The sequence below is a fragment of the Sorex araneus genome, chromosome 8 (genome assembly GCF_027595985.1).
Source record: "Sorex araneus isolate mSorAra2 chromosome 8, mSorAra2.pri, whole genome shotgun sequence".
In the NCBI taxonomy this organism is placed as follows: domain Eukaryota; kingdom Metazoa; phylum Chordata; class Mammalia; order Eulipotyphla; family Soricidae; genus Sorex; species Sorex araneus.
Window position 1 is genome coordinate 6,007,679 of NC_073309.1, and position 19,547 is coordinate 6,027,225.

At 48.2% G+C, this 19,547-nt stretch overlaps 1 protein-coding gene across 3 annotated transcripts in view; it reads left to right on the forward strand.

Moving 5' to 3' along the window:
* The window catches only part of ADAMTS18 (ADAM metallopeptidase with thrombospondin type 1 motif 18), a 141,321-nt gene extending 129,809 nt beyond the window's left edge, over positions 1 to 11,512 (forward strand). For all 3 annotated transcript variants that reach the window (XM_055145562.1, XM_055145564.1, XM_055145565.1), the window contains 5 exons: positions 1,735 to 1,939; positions 4,568 to 4,753; positions 4,980 to 5,195; positions 7,754 to 7,901; positions 9,526 to 11,512. In XM_055145562.1, the coding sequence (XP_055001537.1) occupies positions 1,735 to 1,939; positions 4,568 to 4,753; positions 4,980 to 5,195; positions 7,754 to 7,901; positions 9,526 to 9,641 (871 nt within the window). In that variant the 3' untranslated portion in view covers positions 9,642 to 11,512. The remainder of the gene's footprint in view (positions 1 to 1,734; positions 1,940 to 4,567; positions 4,754 to 4,979; positions 5,196 to 7,753; positions 7,902 to 9,525) is intronic.
* The last annotated feature ends 8,035 nt before the right edge of the window (positions 11,513 to 19,547 follow it).

Sequence of the window (19,547 nt, forward strand, 5' to 3'; positions counted from 1 at the left end):
TTGTTGTACATTGTAAACTTCCACTGTAGTGATCCAAAAACTTGACTTTATTTGTGTAGCCATCTTTTCACTCGACTGCAGGTGCCTTAATGGAAAAATTATCCCCTTATTTGAGTTTTATTTTTTTTCAACCCAGTCAGCCTAGGGGAGATCCTGGCTCAAATTTAAAACCCCAGTATGTCTGAATGAATGAATTGCTCAGATTCCCAAATGGCACCTGTGTCTTCCGCTGCAGAGGGCAGGGGTGTATTCCCACCAGCACCCCACCCTGAAATATGTGGTGGTTAAATGTCACCCTCCCTCATGTGATGTTATTCTATACTCCACAAATCAGTGCAGTCCTTCTATGTCTGTCCCTCTCTTTCTGACTTATTTCACTTGGCATGATACTCTCCATGTCTATCTATTTATTTTTATTTATTTATTTTTGCTTTTTGGGTCACACCTGGTGATGCACAGGAGTTACTCCTGGCTTTGCACTCAGGAATTACTCCTGGCAGTGCTCAGGGGACCATATGGGATGCTGGGAATCGAACCCGGGTCGGCCACGTGCAAGGCAAACGCCCTACCCACTGTGCTATCTCTCCAGTCCCATGTCTATCCATTTATAAGCAAATTTTATGACTTCAACTCTCCTAACAGTTGCGTAGTATTCCATTGTGTAGATGTACCAAAGTTTCTTTAATCAGTCGTCTGTTTTAGGGCACTCGGGTTGTTTCCAGATTTTGGCTATTGTGAACAGTGCTGCAATGAATATATAGGTACAGATATCATTTCTACTGTGCTTTTTTGCATCCTCGGGATATATTCCCAGAATTGGTATTGTGGGGTCATATGGAAGCTCAATTTCTAGTTTTTGAAGGACTGTCCATATTGTTTTCCAGAAAGGCTGGACCAGTCTGCACTCATTTGTGAGGTATAGAATAACATCACATGACAGTAGATACAAGGGCCAGGAGGATTGCCCCATAGCTAGAAGAATGTTTCACGAGCGAAGGGGAGAAGGCAGATGGAATAGAGAAGGGATCACTAAGAAAATGATGGCTGGAGGAACCAGCTGGGATGGGAGATGCATGCTGAAAGTAGATAATGGACCAAACATGATGCCCTCTCAGTGTCTGTGTTGCAAGCCATAATGTCCAAAAGTAGAGAGAGAGTATGGGGAATATTGTCGGCCATGGAGGCAGGGGGAGGGTGGGAAAAGGGGGGTATACCTGGGATATTGGTGGTTGGGAATGTGCACTGGTGGAGGGATGGGTGTTTGATTATTGTGAGATTGTAACCCAAACATGAAAGCTTGTAACTATATCACAGTGATTCAATAAAATTAAAAAAAAAACAGAACTGTTAAGAATTCTGAGAAAATAATGTAAGTATAGATTGTTCAGACTTGAATCTACATCCACTCTATTTTGGGTCTCACTTCCCGGAAAGATAATGACAGGCAAAGAGAAATCAACAAAAGGTATAAATAAATAAATAAATAAATAAATAAATAAATAAATAAATAAATACATGTCGCTCTCCCCCGCCCCTCCCGGCTGTGTGGAGACCTCCACCTATATTCCACCTGTATTAAAGAGCCATGTAGTCCGTCACGGCCCTGTGCGTGGTAATGTTACCTAAAGCTGCCCTCAGCGGGGACAGCCAGTTATAGCCACTGCTTCCCATGTCAGGATCCAGAGTCTCGTCTTGATGGAAATTCCCTTTTTTGTTTCTTTTCCCCACTGCAAGCTGGAAGCCGGGTGAGTGGAGTGAATGCAGCAGGTCGTGTGCTGGAGGCCAGCAGAGCCGGAAGATCCAGTGCGTGCAGAAGCAGCCCTTCCAGCGGGAGGAGGCCGTGGTCCACTCCCTCTGCCCCGTGAGCACGCCCGCTCAGGTGCAGACGTGCAACACCCACGCCTGCCCCCCGGCATGGAGCCTGGGGCCCTGGTCGCAGGTAACTGGCAAAGTGTTGAGTCTCGAGTTTTGATTCCCACAGGTCACAGGTCACAGCTTCCCTGGGAGTCCCCTGGCCTTTCCCCTCAGCAGTGCCCAGCGGGGGTTCCCAAACAAAGCAGTACCTGGTGCAAAATGTATTAAGGCTGAGAACTCTCTGGCTTGCTCAGCCATGACCGGTGGTGGTTTGGGGCTTGATCAGATTGGCGGTGGGCTTGGCTTCATCTTCTGGACCAGGAAACTGGGCAGTTGTGCCCCCCTTTCTGCCATGTTTTCCTTTCAGGATGTAGCCTTACATCCCAGAGGATGATCCTTTCTGGTTGGTCAGCAGTGTGACCACATCCTCAGCAAAGGACAGGGAAAGGGTCTACTTTGGTCTGTAAGGCTTCCAAGGGTCCCTCTTCCTCAGCGATAAGACATTTCACGGGTGTTGTTGTGACAGCTTTCTCTCTTAAGGGCCCACCAGGGTCCTGGAAGGGGAAATCGTGTCAGCAAATGCTCAGCTGTGGCCTAAATAAAGGTACAAGCCCTGTCTGTGAGAGTAAATCCACTCAGTAAATGGACTTGAGCTGGGTTTCTCTCTTTGCAGTTAAGGGGCTTGTAAAATTACTCACGGGCAAAGGGAGAATTCAGAGAACTATTTGGGGCGACAGTGTATAAGGTGGGCATAGCTAAAGGCAGTGGGCGACGGGGGAGCTAATAACACACTTTAGTTGAGAACAATTTCACGTTTCTAAACCTATCTTGGGATAATGTTTCAAAAACCCTTGTCCCTTTGAGAGCTTATTCTTGATACTGTGAAGGTTTGTTACATCCCCCTGTTTGTCCCATAGAGACTGTCTCCGGAGACCCTTTGGGAAGCAATTTAAACATTTCAACTTTGTAGGAGAAAAAAAATAGGTCAAATTTTGAACGTGAATGAGCTCTGTAGGTTAAGGGGCTCAGAGCCCTGTCTGGCATCAGACCCAGGTACCATCTCTGCTGCTGTTGGATCTTGGTCAAGCTACATCAGCCCTTTGATGCTCAAATGTTTCACCTGCAAAATGGGAGGATACAAGGGCCTTCCTGGGCAGTATGTCAGGTCCTGGGACAAGGGACCAGCAGAAGATTATTGCCACAGGGAAGCTAGTTTGTCCCTTGCTGCTGTTGTACCATGTTGCACATGGGGGTGGCGTATTGTGAGCCTGGCTCCATTTTTCTTAAAAATGTGAAGAGTGAGGACTCACACAGTCCTCCACACGCCCCAGGGCTGTGCCCAGAAGTTTACATATCAAGCCAAGGCAGGAATGACCCCCAACTCACATGACCCTCCAAAAAGACTGTGATGACCAGGGAGGGGACCCCTGGTTAAGGAGGTGGAATATTGTTGAGCTTGCCGAGACTTTTGTCTTTGAGGGCAAGCCCCGGCCTGGGCCCACAGTCCCCTAAGTAACCTTGGTAATGTCACAGTTCCTCACCTGCAAGTAGAACCATTCCCGGCTCCCTTATTTCATGGAATTCCGTCAAAGCTTAAGAAAGTGACAAGTGCATATTGACTCTTAGTTCACACAAAGCCTATTCTGGAGACAACAGATGTCGGGAACAAGAATTGGACGTTCTCTTTCTTATGAATGTCACACTTGGTCACACCCTCATGGCAATTGCCGTTACTCTCCCCCTTTGAAGGATGAGTGATCCTCCTATGCCAAGTGCTCAGAGGTACCGTGCCGTGGGCCAAGGGGAGACACCTGGTCTCACCAGTGGATGGGCCTCGCACCATTCCCAGACGGCCAGCTGGAGGGCTGGGGAGAGAGCACCCCTCCTACTAGTGGGAATGAAACTTCCTGCTGGCCTGAGAGACTGGACAGGAACTAAGGCGCCTACTTTGACGGCAGCCAACCTGGATTCCTTCCCAGGCCCCACATGGACCCCTGAGCACCGCCAGGGGCCGCTCCTGAGTCCAGAGTCATGGATAGTCCCTGAACTATCTTGAGTGTGGCCCCCAAATCCAATAAAATTTATAAAACCCTCCTGACAGAGGGCAACACCACAGCAGCGGAGTGCTCAGAACATGGAGGTGAGCACTCCTGCAGGAGCCCCGGGCGCAGGGCTTACAGCGGCTTCGGGGCGCGCCATGAGCAAGAGCACTGCCTTTAAAGGGGGAGGTCCTGGGCACGGGCAAGCACCTGGCATTTTACAAAATTATCCTATTTTGCGTTCTTCAAAATTGAATCACCATGAATCACGCAGTTACACGGATATTTATGATTGCGTTTCCCATGTATCTTGTTCGATCACCAGTTCCGTTGTCAGCATCCACTACCCTCCACCAATGTCCCCAGTTTCCCTCTGCCCCCAGCCTGCCGCTGTGGCGGCCACATTTCCCTGCCCCCATCATCCTGGTTCCCTTGCCTGCCTGATCCTCCCACCCCGCCCCAGAGCTGGGCTTCCTACCGAAGTTTGGTGGTCCCCAGTGAGGTTTCAAGAGCACCATGCAGAAATGCCTGTGCGCGCCGCAGCACTACAGACAATATCTGAAAGCTGGAAACAGCCCCGGTGCCCAGGAACAGGGGATTGGATGGAGAAACGACAGGACATCTACACAGTGGACAAGGGCTCAGCACGGGGCATCCTTGTGTTTCTTTCCCAGTGCTCCAAGACCTGTGGGCGTGGGGTACGGAAACGAGAGGTCCTGTGCCAGCGGCCCTCCTCCCCAGGGAGCCTGCCCGAGAGCCTGTGTGCGGGCAGCCCCCGGCCAGCCTCCCAGGAGGGCTGTGTCCTCGGACGGTGCCCCAAGAACACCCGGCTGCAGTGGACCGTGTCCTCCTGGAGTGAGGTAGGGACGGTGCCCTGAGTGGAGGTGGGGAATCACCAAGCACAGTCCTACCTCCCTCCTACACGCCCTCCCCCCGCCCCAGTCCACCGGCAGAGGCGGAACCCTGGTGCCACTGTGCCCCGTGGCCGACGCTCCAGCCCCACTGGGTGCCACAGGGCTGTCAGTCCTTCCCTGCCAACTGGGCTCCAGATGTCAGCATGCCGACCGCCCCTCTCTGACCTCACAGTGCTCTGCCACCTGTGGCCCGGGGCTGAGGAAGAGGGAGATGCGGTGCAGCGAGAAGGCCCAGCAGGACAAGCTGCTGACCTTCCCGGAGCGCAGGTGTCGCCACGTGAAGAAACCGCGCCTGGACTTGCAGGAGCCCTGCAGCCGTGGCCCGTGTCCCGCCAGACCAAAGTACGGTGGGGCGACAGTGGAGTGGTACGCGGCACCATGGCAACAGGTGAGCAAGGCCTGAGGGGGCTCATCTCAGCCTGCAGGGGTGGGGGGCTGCAGCGGGCAGAGGCACAAGCCCTGGAGCCAGCTCCCCGGCCTTAAAGTGAGATTTTTATTTAGTTATTATTATTTTCTTTTGTGAGGGATGAATGACATACTAGAAAATGATCAGTTGATATGTGCAGAAACTCTGATGTGTGACTTGAGGATATTCAAAGAAGCTGACGCCTCCTGGTAAACGCCTGGGTTTGTAGAGTGCGAGAGGTGGCACTCTTTCCTGATCAGATGCCGTCAGATGGTTCTGTGAGCAGAGAGAATATTTCACTGAAATACTGAAATTGTAGTGACAGGTAATCTTCCCTGACTGTTGCTTTATATTGCAAACATATTTCATCCCGGTCTATCTTTGTTTTTTTAATTTTTTAAATATTGAATCAGTGAGGGCTGGAGCAATAGCACAGCGGGTAGAGCGTTTGCCTTGCACGCGGCCGACCCGGGTTCAATTCTCAGCATCCCATATGGTCCCCCGAGCCCCGCCAGGAGTAATTCCTGAGTGCATGAGCCAGGAGTAACCCCTGAGCATCACTGGGTGTGACCCAAAAAGCAAAAAAATAAAATATTGAATCAGTGAGTTGCACAGTTACAAGGTTGTTCATGATTGGGTGCCCTTCACCAGTGTACATTTCCCACCACACCAGCTGTGTCTAGGGCTTACTCCTGTGCTGTGATCAGCCATCATCCCTGACCGTAGCCGTGTGTAAGGCAGATTCCAGCCGGCCCCCTGCTCTTATCTCTCTGGCCCCTTCACCGAGGGCCTTTTGAACCCTGAGAAGAGGCTGCCCACCTGTGGAACTACCCAAGCTTGAGCGAAGGCGCCAGATCCTGAAGAGGGCAGGTTGGGCTCTCACCAGCTGTCCCGGCTGGGCTCCCCTGGCACCTTCACACGGAGAGGATGGGCCCCCAAATAGGACATGTTTCTTCATCTCTCGCCATGGTTAAACATGGTGCTGGAATACAGAACTGGGCTGTGTCCTGGAGCCAAGGTCCATGTTCCCGCCATCTGCCGGAAACTCCCACTGGAGTCTGTGTAGCTCAGAACCGCCGCCCCTCCGGGTCCCGCTGGTTCGGGGCCATGTGTCTGTGTAGGAACGCGGAGAGGATGCCGGACCCCAGACCTCAGCTCTAAGGCTCTCCCGTGGCCGGGGGCTGCTGGGAGAACAGTGTCCTGGGGACTCAGAAGCTGTGCTTGGGGCTGCAGAGAAAATACAGCCGGGAGGGCACGGGCCTTGCACGCAGCCAACCAGGGTTCGATCCCCAGCACCACATGTGGACCCCTGAGCACCACCAGGAGTGATGCCTGAGTGCAGAGCCGGGAGTAAGCCCTGAGCCCTCTGGGCGTGGCCCAACAAGGAGCTGTGCTTTGGCCCTGGACGCATTCCAACTTGGGGCTTCTCCCAGACCCCCTTTGCTCAAACAGAATGAAACCGTGAAGGAAAGGCAAAGGTAAGGGAGTGGCTCCAGTTTCTCTGCTGTGCCTAAAACTGGGCAGTTTTATTCCTCTTTGACTCATTAAGTGGAGCTAGACAATTGAGTCTTGCTGTAGTTAGACTAGCTAACAAAGGCCAAATCTGCTCCCCACCAGTTGTTCTATTTATTTTTGTATTTATTTATTTATTTGCTTTATGGGTCACACCTGGCAATATACAGGGGTTACTCCTGGCTCTGCACTCAGGAATCACCCCTGGCGGTGCTCAGAGGACCATATGGGATGCTGGGAATCGAACCCGGGTTGGCCGCGTGCAAGGCAAATGCCCTACCCGCTGTACTATTACTCCAGCCCTCCACCAAGTCTTTTATAAATAAAGTTTTATTAGCACTCAGCCTGCCCATTCATAGTCAGTGACTGTTTCAGCTCGACAAAGGCAGAGTGAATTCACATGACCAATCAGCTCCCAAAGGCCTAACAGGTGGCTAATTCCTGCTTTAAACAGTATGAGGAGGATGTGGGAAAAATTCCAAAAATCCCACTGTTTTAACTCCAAGATACTCTTCCTCCCAAATCCTAGTAGTGAGGCTTGTCCAAGGTATAGCCTTCACCTATCTGCAATATAATAGGAAAAATAAAGATGATTGGTAATTTTCAACTTATAAAACAAAACAAAAAAACAAAACCGCCCATGGAAATGATGCTCTTTTCACCATATCCTATATGTGTTCTCTTGTTTAGTCTTCTGTTTGGAAATATTCTTTTTGTTGCCCTGTTAAATAGGACAGTGAAAAGCTTAACTTCTAGAAAGTTTCCCAGTTCACCAGCCTGGGGCCGGGCAGTGGGGCTGTCTGCATACTGGGCCGGACCCTCTCCATCCCTTATCTCCTCGCATCTGTATCTGATTTGCATTCCCATGGCAGCTTCTGGAAGCTCTCTGTGGAGTCCCTGAGCTGTGAGGCCACACTCCGGCCATACAGTTCCCATTCGGTCGCCCACACCAGGCGAGCACCTCAGTGATGGCCTGAAGCAGGGGGTTCTCGCCATGTCATGACACGCACCCGTTTCCTCTCCTGCAGTGCACGGTCACCTGTGGAGGGGGTGTCCAGACGAGATCGGTCCACTGTGTCCATCACGACCAGCCTTCCTTGGGTTGCCCACTCGGGAAAAAGCCCCCCGTGCTGCGAGCTTGTAATACCAACTTCTGCCCGGCGCCCGGAAAACGAGGTAACTGCCCGGGAAACCCACCAAATTGTGCCCTTGCATTGCTGCTCCCTGGACAGCTCCCCAGGGCTTCACTCACACCTACATCAAGGTGAGCAGAGCAGCGCCCCCTAGAGGTGTGCAGACACGAATGAGGGCAATCCGACACGAACTACCCGTCCTGTTGGCCTGGGCGTGCCGAGGAGACTGTGTCCTACAGTAGGGTTGCATTCCCAGGAATTCCGACTTGGGAAGGGAGGGGCACGTGGTACTCTTGGCAAGTCCATTCTGGTAAACTGCCTAACGGGGAAATGAATACCTGCGAGAAAATTGCCACCAGGGGTCTTGCCCCAGAGGTTCTGCTACTGGGACTGAGGGCAGTGCAAAAGCAAACAAGATTTGCCCAGAAGAACTCCCAGTTCCGTGGTGGAGCCCCAGCTGGCAGAGTCTGTGAGAGCGGGTATGTCCACGCCTGGAGCTCGGCCACACACGAGTTCAAGGCAGGCCTGAACTGTGCGGTGAGCACTGTTGGAAAGGCAGGGCAGTCAGTGAGCTGTGCCAGCGAGGGTGTCCTTCCCGGCTCTGGCTCATTCTAAAGCGATCTGACAAGCATCCGGAACCTCTTTCTTCAGCCCATCCTGTTTCCCTGGGCTGCAGAATCACTTCCATCTCATACCGGCCGAGGTTTTCTGCCCGGCTGCGTCCTTGCCAAGATGGTCCCATCGCTGCCCCCACCTGTGACCCCCACATTTTGCAACCTGTGGTGACTCAGGCTCACTCGCTCTCCTGTGTCCATATCATGTCGCGTCTCTGAGTTGTTATCTACTCCCGTAAGCTTGGTTCCGGGCCCTGGGCATCCTTATTTCCTCGCCTTATCTGGGCCGTGCACCAGACCAGGGAATTGCCTCCACCGTGTGCTTGGAGCCAGATCTCCTATCTCGGCGGGTTCCTACATACCTGCAACCTGTCTCACGACGCCGCTGGAGGAGAAACAAAACTTGGGGCAGGGGGCTCTGTTAGTCCCGGGACATCGCGAGGTCTCCTCTCAGCCCTCCATAGCTAGACTCCATCTGGGAGGCTGCTCCACCCACTCTGGACTTTCGCAAAGGCTAAGTCTCTCTGCTTAGCCTGCCCAGTCATAACGGCCTGGCTCATAGACCAGCCAGTCACGGTTACCTTGAAGGGCCGGCTTCCCCCGGGGTCAGGCGCCTGGGAGACTGGCTGTATCCCACCCAGAAGCGGGCGGCTGGTGCTCAGGTCCAAGGGTCCCTCGTCCTGAATAGATGAAGCCCCTGGCTCCTTACCTTCTAGGAACTGCTCGAAATCCAGAGTCACGGCCTCTCACCCAGGTCTTTTAGGGAGAGCCAGAACTCATGGTGTAGCAGGGCGATGGTTAGGGGGCCGGGGAGGGGGGACTTTCTGGAAGGCAAAATGGCAACTCGCAGGCGCTCTGGAGAGGATCGCGTCACCTCTGGCTGGCTGTGATCCTTTATCCCCCCATCTCTCTCAGCCCCTAACCCTTCACTGTTACTCACCGTCTCCCCCCGTATTCCAGCACCCTCATAGATCCAGGGCGGGGGCCCTAAGGCCTTTGTCCTGGAGGCTTGAAGCCTTATCCCAAACACTCGACGTAACTTTCTCATTTCAGAGGACCCGTCCTGTGTTGATTTCTTCAGCTGGTGCCCTCTAGTTCCCCAGCACGGCGTCTGCAACCACAAGTTTTACGGCAAGCAGTGCTGTAAGTCATGCACTCGCAAGAGCTGAGCCCCCGCCCCTCCCCCCACCGCTGCCGCCGCCACCCCAGGCTCCCCCCCACCCAGTACTGGGAGGCCAGCGTCCTGCTACCACCTCCGGAGATCCAGCCGGCGCTGCCTTTCGGGGGGCTGCGCACCCACCCACAGGGGAGCAGCTGTCGGCTTTGAGGTGGCGCTTCCAGACCTCGCCAGCGCCCCGAAGCACATGGTACTCTGAAGCACTTGAACCTGGCACCGCGATGACAAATCGGACGGATGGAAACACACAGACAAAACCACTTCGATGTTGCACTGCTCCACAGAGAGAAGCGCCGAGTTGCACAGGACCCCCTCGGCGTTTCACGTGGGCAAATAGGAAAGTCACTTTGGGACCCCGGCCACTTTGGGTGCCAGCGGGTTCCGTGGCAGAGACGTCAGGGTCTGCGAGGGTGGCCGTCGACTGGGCCTCGGAGCTGTCCGAGGTGGAACCCCTCGCTGGTTCCCGGAAGCCCACGGCGTGGCCGGGAGCGCAGGCACCCCAAAGCTGAACTTCACACGCAAAGCCAAATCCATGGTGCTCCAAAATCAGGCTTGCTGCTGGACTAGCAAGCTCCACAAGTTATGTGTATTTAGTGTGCGTGTGTGGGTTTTTATTATTGTTATTATTATTATTATTATTTTGTTTAAAGTATAGCCTGCTTAGAGTCTGCAAGACAAAAATTCACAACTTGAAAAAGTGTCCCATGGAGCTCCTGGACCTCGCCGTTGCCTTGAAACACTGAACACACCACCGCCAAACTCACGTCCAAGTGAGGCACTCTGCCCGCCCCGGGAGGTCGGCCTCATGACTTTTGGTGCTAGCCGAACCGGGCTCAGGGGAGCTGAGCATCGCCTCACGGGGCCGCAGAACTGGTGAGACAGAGGCTCATTCCCGGGGAAGGGCTACGACGAGCAAACTAACAGCGTTTTTTGAAGGAGAGAAGATCCTTTAAACACTCTCTGCGTATTATCTGAGCTGCCTGAAAAATTAGAGGCCGGTTGTGGGTTGGCTTTTTTTTTTTTCTTCCTACCAGCCAACATGTTTTAATATGCCCGAGTATTTGGTTCACAGGAAAAAAGAGTCACCATGGCAACAGAAAAAAGCATCCATTTCCAGGCTCTGTTGGTATTAATCACAGGCCCTTCAGTGAACACTCGTATTTTATAATCTCTCCAATGGTATTTTTTTTTGTCTTCTGCAGCTGGCAGCTGGTAGGCACTAATGAGCTTAAAACTGTTGGCAATGGGTTAAAAAAGAAAGAAAGAATACTCTTTTGCCAAAACCAAAGTAACAGACAAGACTGATTCCCCTGTGATTTTTTTTTTTGAGATGTGGCTATAAAGGGCATATTTCTATCATTCTACCTTTGTCCTTAATTTCTTTGATGATTGTAGCTCAATTTTACTATTTAAAAAAATCACCATTTAAACAGGGACTTACCAGTCCAGCATACCACACCAAACCGTGGTCTGTTCAATTCCGAGCGCCCTCTGCTCCCATCCTAATTGAAATCATGTGTTCTGGAAGCTCAGAGAAATCATGTTTGGGATATTGTCTCCATTGACTTGGTTTGGCCCAGAGGGGTGGCCGTTTGTATCATCAGAGGAAAGATTCTACCGCACTCCCCTTGCCCTCTGAAAAAATGGCAAGGTACTTGTGTCTTTGTCAAACTTTCATTTTATTTTATGGGAAAAATTAATTTATTAATAGCCTATTATGTGTTCTCACTTGCTTCTCTAAGTGATATTAATTCTGAGTAAAACTGTTGAATAAAACAAAACCATGGATTCTAAAGAAACGTCAAAATATATGTGTAATATTTAATTTTATAAGTTTATAATAAAGCCCTCTGTTTCTTTATCTTTAAAATGAGTTGTGTCCTTTGAATGACTTAGAAGATGGTGATGTTTTCTGCACTTATATTTTCATCACAGCACTGTTTATAATAGCCAAAATCTGGAAAAAAAACTGAGTGCCCTAGAACAGATGACTGGTTAAAGAAACTTTGGTACACCTATACAATGGAATACTATGCAGCTGTTAGAAAAGATGAAGTCATGAACTTTGTATATAAGTAGATCAACGTGGAAAGTATCATGCTAAGTGAAATGAGTCAGAAAGAGAGAGATAGACATAGAAAGATTGCACTCATCTGTGGAATATAAAAAAACACCCAAGAATAGTAGAAATAAGTACCAGGATGTTGGCTCCATGGCTTGAAAGCCAGCCTCACATGCTGGGGGAAAAGGCAGCTCAGATAGAGAAGGAACCACCAAGTATAATGTGGTTGGAGGACCTGCTCAGGAAGGGAAATGCGTGCTGAAAGCAGACTATAGATTGAACACAATGGCCACTCAATAACCCTATTGCAAACCACAATACCCAAAAGGAGAGAGAGAATAAAAGGGAATGCCCTGCCACAGAGGGGGGGGCAGGGGTGTATGATTGGGGTGTGTGAGGGATACTGGGTTATTCGGTGGTGGAGAATGGGCACTGGTGGAGGGATGGGTTCTCAAACATTGTATGACGGAAACAGAAGCATGAAAATGTGTAAATCTGTAACTTTACCCTCTCAGTGATTCACTAATAAAAAATAATAAACTTTAAAAAAAGAAGAAGATGGTTATGTACAAGGAGATTTCATGGTATAAATCTCAGAACTATTCCTCCATAAAAAATTTGAGTCCTGGGGCAGAGAGATAATACAGCAGGTACATTGATTGCCTTGCACATGGCCTATCTGGGTTTGATGCCTGGTGTCCCTGAACCCCATATAGTCATCCCTAAATTTGCTAAATTTTAATTTTAGTGTAGTGAAGGGGAAACAATTATTTCATGTGAAAATTATTGGAGGATCAAATTTTTGTTTTTGATTTGGGGAACACATGGCGGTGTTCAGGGCTTACTCCCATCTCTGTGTTCAGGGAACACTGCTGGTGGTCTCAGGGGATCGTATGTGGTATAATAGTTAGAACCTGGATCAGCCACATGCAAGGCAAGCACCCTACCTGCTGTACTATTGCTCTATTGCTCCAGACCCTGTAAGCAAATTTTTAATTAGTCCTCTAAATGGAAAATTTATTTGCCATAGATAGAATGTAGCCCTTAAGATAAGCTCAATAAATAATATTCATATTTAAATCATTTCTCTTTAGAAATCCTATCACCCAAGTAAAAATCATTCATAAATGCACTTATAGCTTTTCCAAATGTTTAAGCAGCTGATCCTGGTTCAATTCCCAGCACCACATTTGGTCCCTCAACCACCACCCACAGTCAATCCTAAGCGGAGCCATGAATAACTCTGAGTACCACTGGGTGCACCCCCTCAGAAAAAATTATAAGCAGATGTGAAAAGTGAGAGCTTACTGTGGCAAGAAAGCAACTTACAAATTCATTCACTCCCTGGTGGCGTATAAATAATAGTTGTGCTCATCTGGCATAGCTTTTCATCATCATCACACATAGTATTTTCTTTTCTCTCCCCTCACTATATATATGGGTTCCACAGAAATAACCCTCATCTAGCTGGCATCTGTTCTCTGCCCATGGTGAACAGAAGGTAACCCGTGTAATTATGAAATGAAAAGAAACATGAATATTATATCAAAATTTAAAACTCCTCCACTGGCTTTCACCATGCAAAGGTAATGGTGCCTTCATATAGACCAGATTTCTCTTGTTTTTGAACTCATACAGATCATGTTTTGGAAAATATTTAAGTAGGAACTATATGACTGCCAAGGGAAATGAAAGCTTTATTCAGATTATCTGCCTGCCATTGTGTGGTAATGTGTTCATAAAGATGAATTACCTTTGTAGCTAAGTCAATTTTTTTCTTCCCACCACTGAATAAATTCATACAAATGCACAATCATGGGCCAAACTCTGTTGATGGTCTAGTACATTAATATAAACACACCACCCACAATCCCACAATGATCAATATAAAATGTGTGCACTTTAATAAAAAATATATAGTTACTATAATTGGATTACAGAATTTGTGACTATAATTCCTTGATGAGAACAAGTCAACAGTTTTATAGGTCCTGAGGAATGTTCAGCTTTGCATCATTCACCTTGGGATAAAGATGGACTTCCCCATCAATTTTTATCTTCAATCCCAATTCTCATATGTGCCCAGAAAAGAAAAATTATATCTAGTTATCTATACCTTTGCCAGCAGAGTTAGATATTGGGTATCATGATAAAATACTCTCGTTGTTCAACATGTTTTTGTCTATAGAGCTATCTGGAGCAATACCAGAATAAGTTTTTCTGAATGTGTCCAGTTATTCATTAGTTTCTGCGAAGTTGTGAGTTATCTCACCTAGCTTGTATGTGCTCATATATAAACACACACACACACACACCACAACACACTCCCATCCTGTCTGGACACCATGAAGAAAAACTTGTTGGATATTTCTATTTTCCTACAGGCTGTTTCGTGAGAAACACAGTTCAGTTTATAATAACATCTCTCTAAAGGTCAGCAATACCACTGCTGTTTGGGTTAATGGGCAAGTGAACTTCAAGATTTGTTCCCAGCATCTTAATTGGGATGCGGCAGGGGGATCCACATGCCAATGGGAATACCACTGTCCTTTCTCCCCACGCTGCTCTCTTCATTTCCATCTTGCCTTGCCCACCAACACCTCCCATGCCAGTTAGGTTACACCCCTGGAACCCACAATTCTCAATGAACCCTTGGGTCCTTCTTCCCTCTCCATTGCAGCTGGTACACTGGCTGGTGATGCAGAAAGGGGCAAGTCTTCTGTGACCCCCTAACAATAGGAGAGCTGGAGGAAAGGGTCTTTGAAGGTAAAAGCAGGGCCAGGGGCTGTTCCTGCTGAGACAAGACCCAAGCATGTTCCCCCGGACTCCCCCTTCTCCTGTCATGCAGTTGACAAGGAGGACTGGCCAGCCCTCTCTTGGCAGAGGGCCAGATCTCCTGTCCTTGAAGACTTTCATTCCGTAGGCCAGGGGGCCTAGGCTCTCCCCTGCCGTAGAGGGGTCTCTCTCCCCCACACCTTACTTTGAAAGTCAACTTGGATCTAAAGTATGTCAGGAATCTAGTTTTTAGGTGATTCGCTATATCACAATTGCCTAAGTATGTATTTGATACATAAACTTCCTAGGCCCTGTTGTAGTGTTGCAATTAATAAAATCCAAGGGCTGGGAATTAATATTGTAAAGAGCATTTGAGCTTCTTGGAGGATCAGCTTGGTCTGGGAGCCAGCGGTCTAGGAGGATCAAGAGCCACGGGCTGTCTTCCTTGCAGATTCAAAGGCGTTTCCTGAGTGCTGGCAGCTCTGCTGTGGTATGGGGTCAACTCAGCTGATAAGGCTGGACCTTTCCCCCAGTGCTGGACATTCCGAGGCAAAGAAGAAACGGGCATGGTTCCACCCTCCTTGGACGAAAGTGTCACGGATGAAGACAATCACACTCTGACCCAGAGAAGCACGAGAGTTCAAGGGCACTCGAGAAGCACGACGGCGTCCCAGCCTGGGCCTGATGCCTTCGGCATTTCCCTGCCCTCCGCTCTCTGGTGTGACTTGACTGCCCAAACCAGGGCCTGCTTGCCCCGCACCCCCACACTCCTGCTCCTGCTACCAATGTCCACTGAGCCTGGAAGCCCAGAAAACCGCCAGCACCTGGAAGCTCACCGCTGTCCCCTGGGCAGCCTCGAAACCAATGTTGCTAGCCACCTTTCACTAGCCACGGGCCAATCTGGAAGTCACTCGGGCCACTAGAATAGTTTCCATTGCAATAAAGCACAGTGGGGATGCCTGGCACCCAGGAATACTCCAAAAAAGGGGGAACTATTTAAAACAAGGATGGGGAAAACAAAGAACTATGAAGGAGGCAGCCGCCGCTCTTGCGAAAGCTCAGATTGGAAGGGCCAAAGCCAAGTTTCATGCTTCTGCAGCTTTTCAGGAAATCTCTGGATGGGCAGGTTCCCTCCTGGCTGGGATTTCTGGAGGCTTGGGATAGCTGACCCTCCGCTGCCAGCCTGCTGGCACAGGTGCACGGCTGAGGGCTTCAAAGGGCTGAGAGCTGGCAGCCTGGGCAGGCCCCCTGCCAAACTCCTCGCTGCCCCCGAGTGGGAGGAAGTTGGTTCCTTGTGTGACTATTAAAGCAGCCCCGACTGGGTGGGCACTGGGACTGTCGTCGCTAGCGGCCGCCTCCCCGGTGGCGTTTAGAACTGAACTGAACTTAGAACGGCTGCCAGCGACCTCCAGGGAACAGGAAATAGGCGTTGGCTGGGCCCAGAGCACTTGTTCTCTGTCCATATTTACTCGCCCAGGTAGAGGAGGGTAGGGGTGGGGGGTGCAGGGGGGCTGCGATTCTCAAAGCATCAATTGTTTTCAGCCGTCTCCCCTGGCAAGATCCGGAAGCCATGAAATGGGATTGGGGGGAAGATTAACGGGCGGCCTGACCCTCCTGTCTCCCTGGAAGGCACACTCTGGCCATTGTTGGGAGCACAAAGGGCCTTTCTCCGTGGAGATCGCTGTTGCGAGACCGTGTTTGGGAGTTGGGTGTCTCAGCCTCCCCGGCCTTAAGTGGCGGGGAGATTTAGGCAATCTTATCAGGCCAGATAATTCGAATGTTGGTTTTACGCCTTCACATGCTCTATGCTCCTCAGGACTCTCGTTCTTTTACATCTGTGTTTCGACACGGGAGTGGGCTGAGGGGCACGAAGGCCTCATCACTGTGCCAGGCGCTGGAGTGGACCCTGTCCTTTAATTCTCACATCAACGCCTGTATTATTATTTCTCCTGTTGGAAGGAGGACGGCACTGGAGTTCAGCAGGAGTCAATTCACTAAAGGCCCCAGCAAAACACAGCATCCTTCGGTTTCGATTATAGGGCTTGGTGTTTGGTAATGCAAGCTTTCCATTTAGGAAAGAAAGGAACCATTACCTGGAGGTAACTATTGGTTTATAATGTTCTACAGGTTCCAAGTATACAGGGGCCAATAATATTTGTTCATAGTCTACTATCTGTTCACCTACATCTCGTCTCAATTTGATTTTGTAAAAACAATCCAATAAGGAGATTCTTTTTAAAATTGTGCCATGGCTTCTGCTTCTAGGATATACTCTAAATCTAAGAGAACAAAAAATGGCCAACTGTGGGTAAAAATGAAAAACACTTGTGTAAAGCTCTGGAGCTTACATACAATTGAGCACGGGATGGAGATGTAACTAAGGTGAAGAAGCAATGACTACAAGGGGTATATTTCATTTCCTTTTCTTCTTCTTCCTTTTATTGTTTTTTCTTCTGGATTTGTCCTAAGGGAGGCTATAGACACCAAGCAGCAGTGGGTGGGAGATAAGAATTGGATAGAATTTCTGGATGGGAGAAACAGGGAAAGCATCCAAAGAAACATGAATGGTTGCTAGGTAATGAAAAAGAAATCTCTCAGTAAGAGATCATTAATAAAGGTCATTTAATAATTCTGAATATATACCCATAGAAATTTCTGATCAGGACCACACTGCAAGGTAAAAAAGAACCTCAGTAAATGCTTAAGAAATTGAAATTTTGTTTGAGATACTAATCATTGTAATTAAGACTAAGTTTATGGTTTTGGGGTTTAATGAATTATCTGCTAAGACAAATCATCTTCAGAGGAATGTAACAACCCAGAGTAATCATAATATGGCATTTACAATACCCAGAATAATGTAAAATAATTCTACATACAAAGAGTTGCTTAAATATTATCTATTCCTGAGAGATAAGATGATAAGCATACGCCAACCCCCAAATGACCTGTATATTAGAAGAATCCAGATGTTTAGAATTACTGGACTTTAAAAGAGAGGAAATTCTCAATGACAAAGGAAAAACACATTAAGGTGAAGAAAAAGGCATAAAAACTAGCAGAGAAATACAAAATATTTTAAATGGAAATAAAAAATATTTAAAATGGAAAAATACCATTTCATCAATAAAAATATACACATCAAGGAGGACTTGGTGGCAGAATGGATATGACAGGCAAAATCCAGTGAACCTGAAGGTATATCAATAGAAAATAGTTTGAAGAAGGAAAAGATAAATGACCAAATAAACAGGAAGAGCTGGAGTAATGGTGAAACATCCCCTCCTTAACAGTGAGAACATTGGGAAAATGTTTTCAGAATGTGGATTGTTGAAAAAAAAATAGCAATTGGGAGGGACGGGTGGCATGGGGGGATGGCTGACTCTTTATAATTACTCTATGTTTTGTTGGCTTATTTTTTCCCCACCTCCCTTTCTCCAGCTTCATGGCAGCCCATGAGTTCACAAAACAATATATAGGTGCTGCACCTCCCATCCTCCCCATGTCTTCTCATCAGAGAGACAGAGAGACAGAGAAAGAGAGAGAGAGAGAGACAGAGACAGAGACAGAGACAGAGAGATAGAGAGAGAGATAGGGGACCACAGACTGATGGTGAAAATGGCCCATTTAATGCAGAGCTGCTAGCATACTTATATATAGAATGTCTGAGAGGGGTTGAGGTAAGGACGTAGGTGTGATTAATCATTTACATAGAAAAAAACATCTGGAAATTTACATAGACTATTTACAGAGGTAAAACATAGGAAATTCTCTTTTGGGGAGATTAACAGAAGGAGACACTCTGTCTCCCAGGGACATCTACATTGCGTTTATCTCTCCCTCTGGTTGTGTAAGTTATCAATACTTGCAGTTGTTTGGATAAACACAGCAGAGACAAAGATCCCAGCACTTAGTTCTCTGGGCTCTGAGAGCAAGCAAGGGTTTTTACCGTAAATCCCAGACTAAGTCTCCTCAGGCCAGTTCAGCTTGTCCTTCCCTATGGGGGTCCTGTCTCTTAAACCATACCATCTTGCATCAAGACTATGCATTTTTGCTTTCTAGACTGTCCCATTTCGATGCCGGGGTAGTTTTGCCACTCACCCCAGGTCCATCCCAGTCCCACAGCAGGACCTCCCTTTTGGGGTGTTAGGAATTACAGCAACAAAAGCCTGAGTCAAGTAATTATGACCAATTCCAAGGAGTAGATATATTTCAGAGTCAGTCAACTCCCAAATATTAAGAGCATAGTATTAATGGTCTTCTGTGTTTAACCAAAGAACATTGCTCTATAGTAAAGTATAAAATATAAAAAGGCTATAGGGGAAATAGAAAACCAGGTGCAAATACCCAGCACTTCAAATACAAAGCAGTACAAATACAAAGTTCAGAATTACCAGAAAGTTTTGGCTTATAAGTAATCAATCCTGACTTGGGGAACTGTGACAATGAGAGGTAAAATACAAAGGAAAGGTTAGAGATAAACTTTAACTATTTTAGGGATGATAGCGAGAGCATTAGGAGCTACTCTGGGAGGAGGAAAAGGGGCAATTCACTGATGAAGCCTAGAACACGTAGGGTCAAGATCCAACAGTGGCTTTCATGACCAAGATTTGGCAGTATAATAAAATAATAACTTTATTATTAATCTCATGATAATGATGAGAACCTGCAGCCAGGCATCACTGAAGGAACTTCATGGTGTTGGGTCCCCTGTAGCACGTTCCCCGAGAAGAGGCAATTCCTTGCTCACAGATTTGGTTTCAGTTGACCTGACCCTAAGGTCATTCAGTATGAATAGCCTTTTCTTTGGGATCTTGTGAAAAAAAATAAAATCAATGACAACTGGTTGACCTTGTAGCTATGTCACTATGTAAAGGTTTTATAACTATGGTGCATTGGAAAGACCACATTGGAAGCCACAAAACCTAGGATTAAATTACTCTGTATTATTCCTTAGGATGGATTTAAGTTACTCTCATACCCACCCCGATCCCACAATATCATTAGATTTTGTGATTCTCAACTCTAATTATAATATTGTAATAACACAGAAAGAGTGTT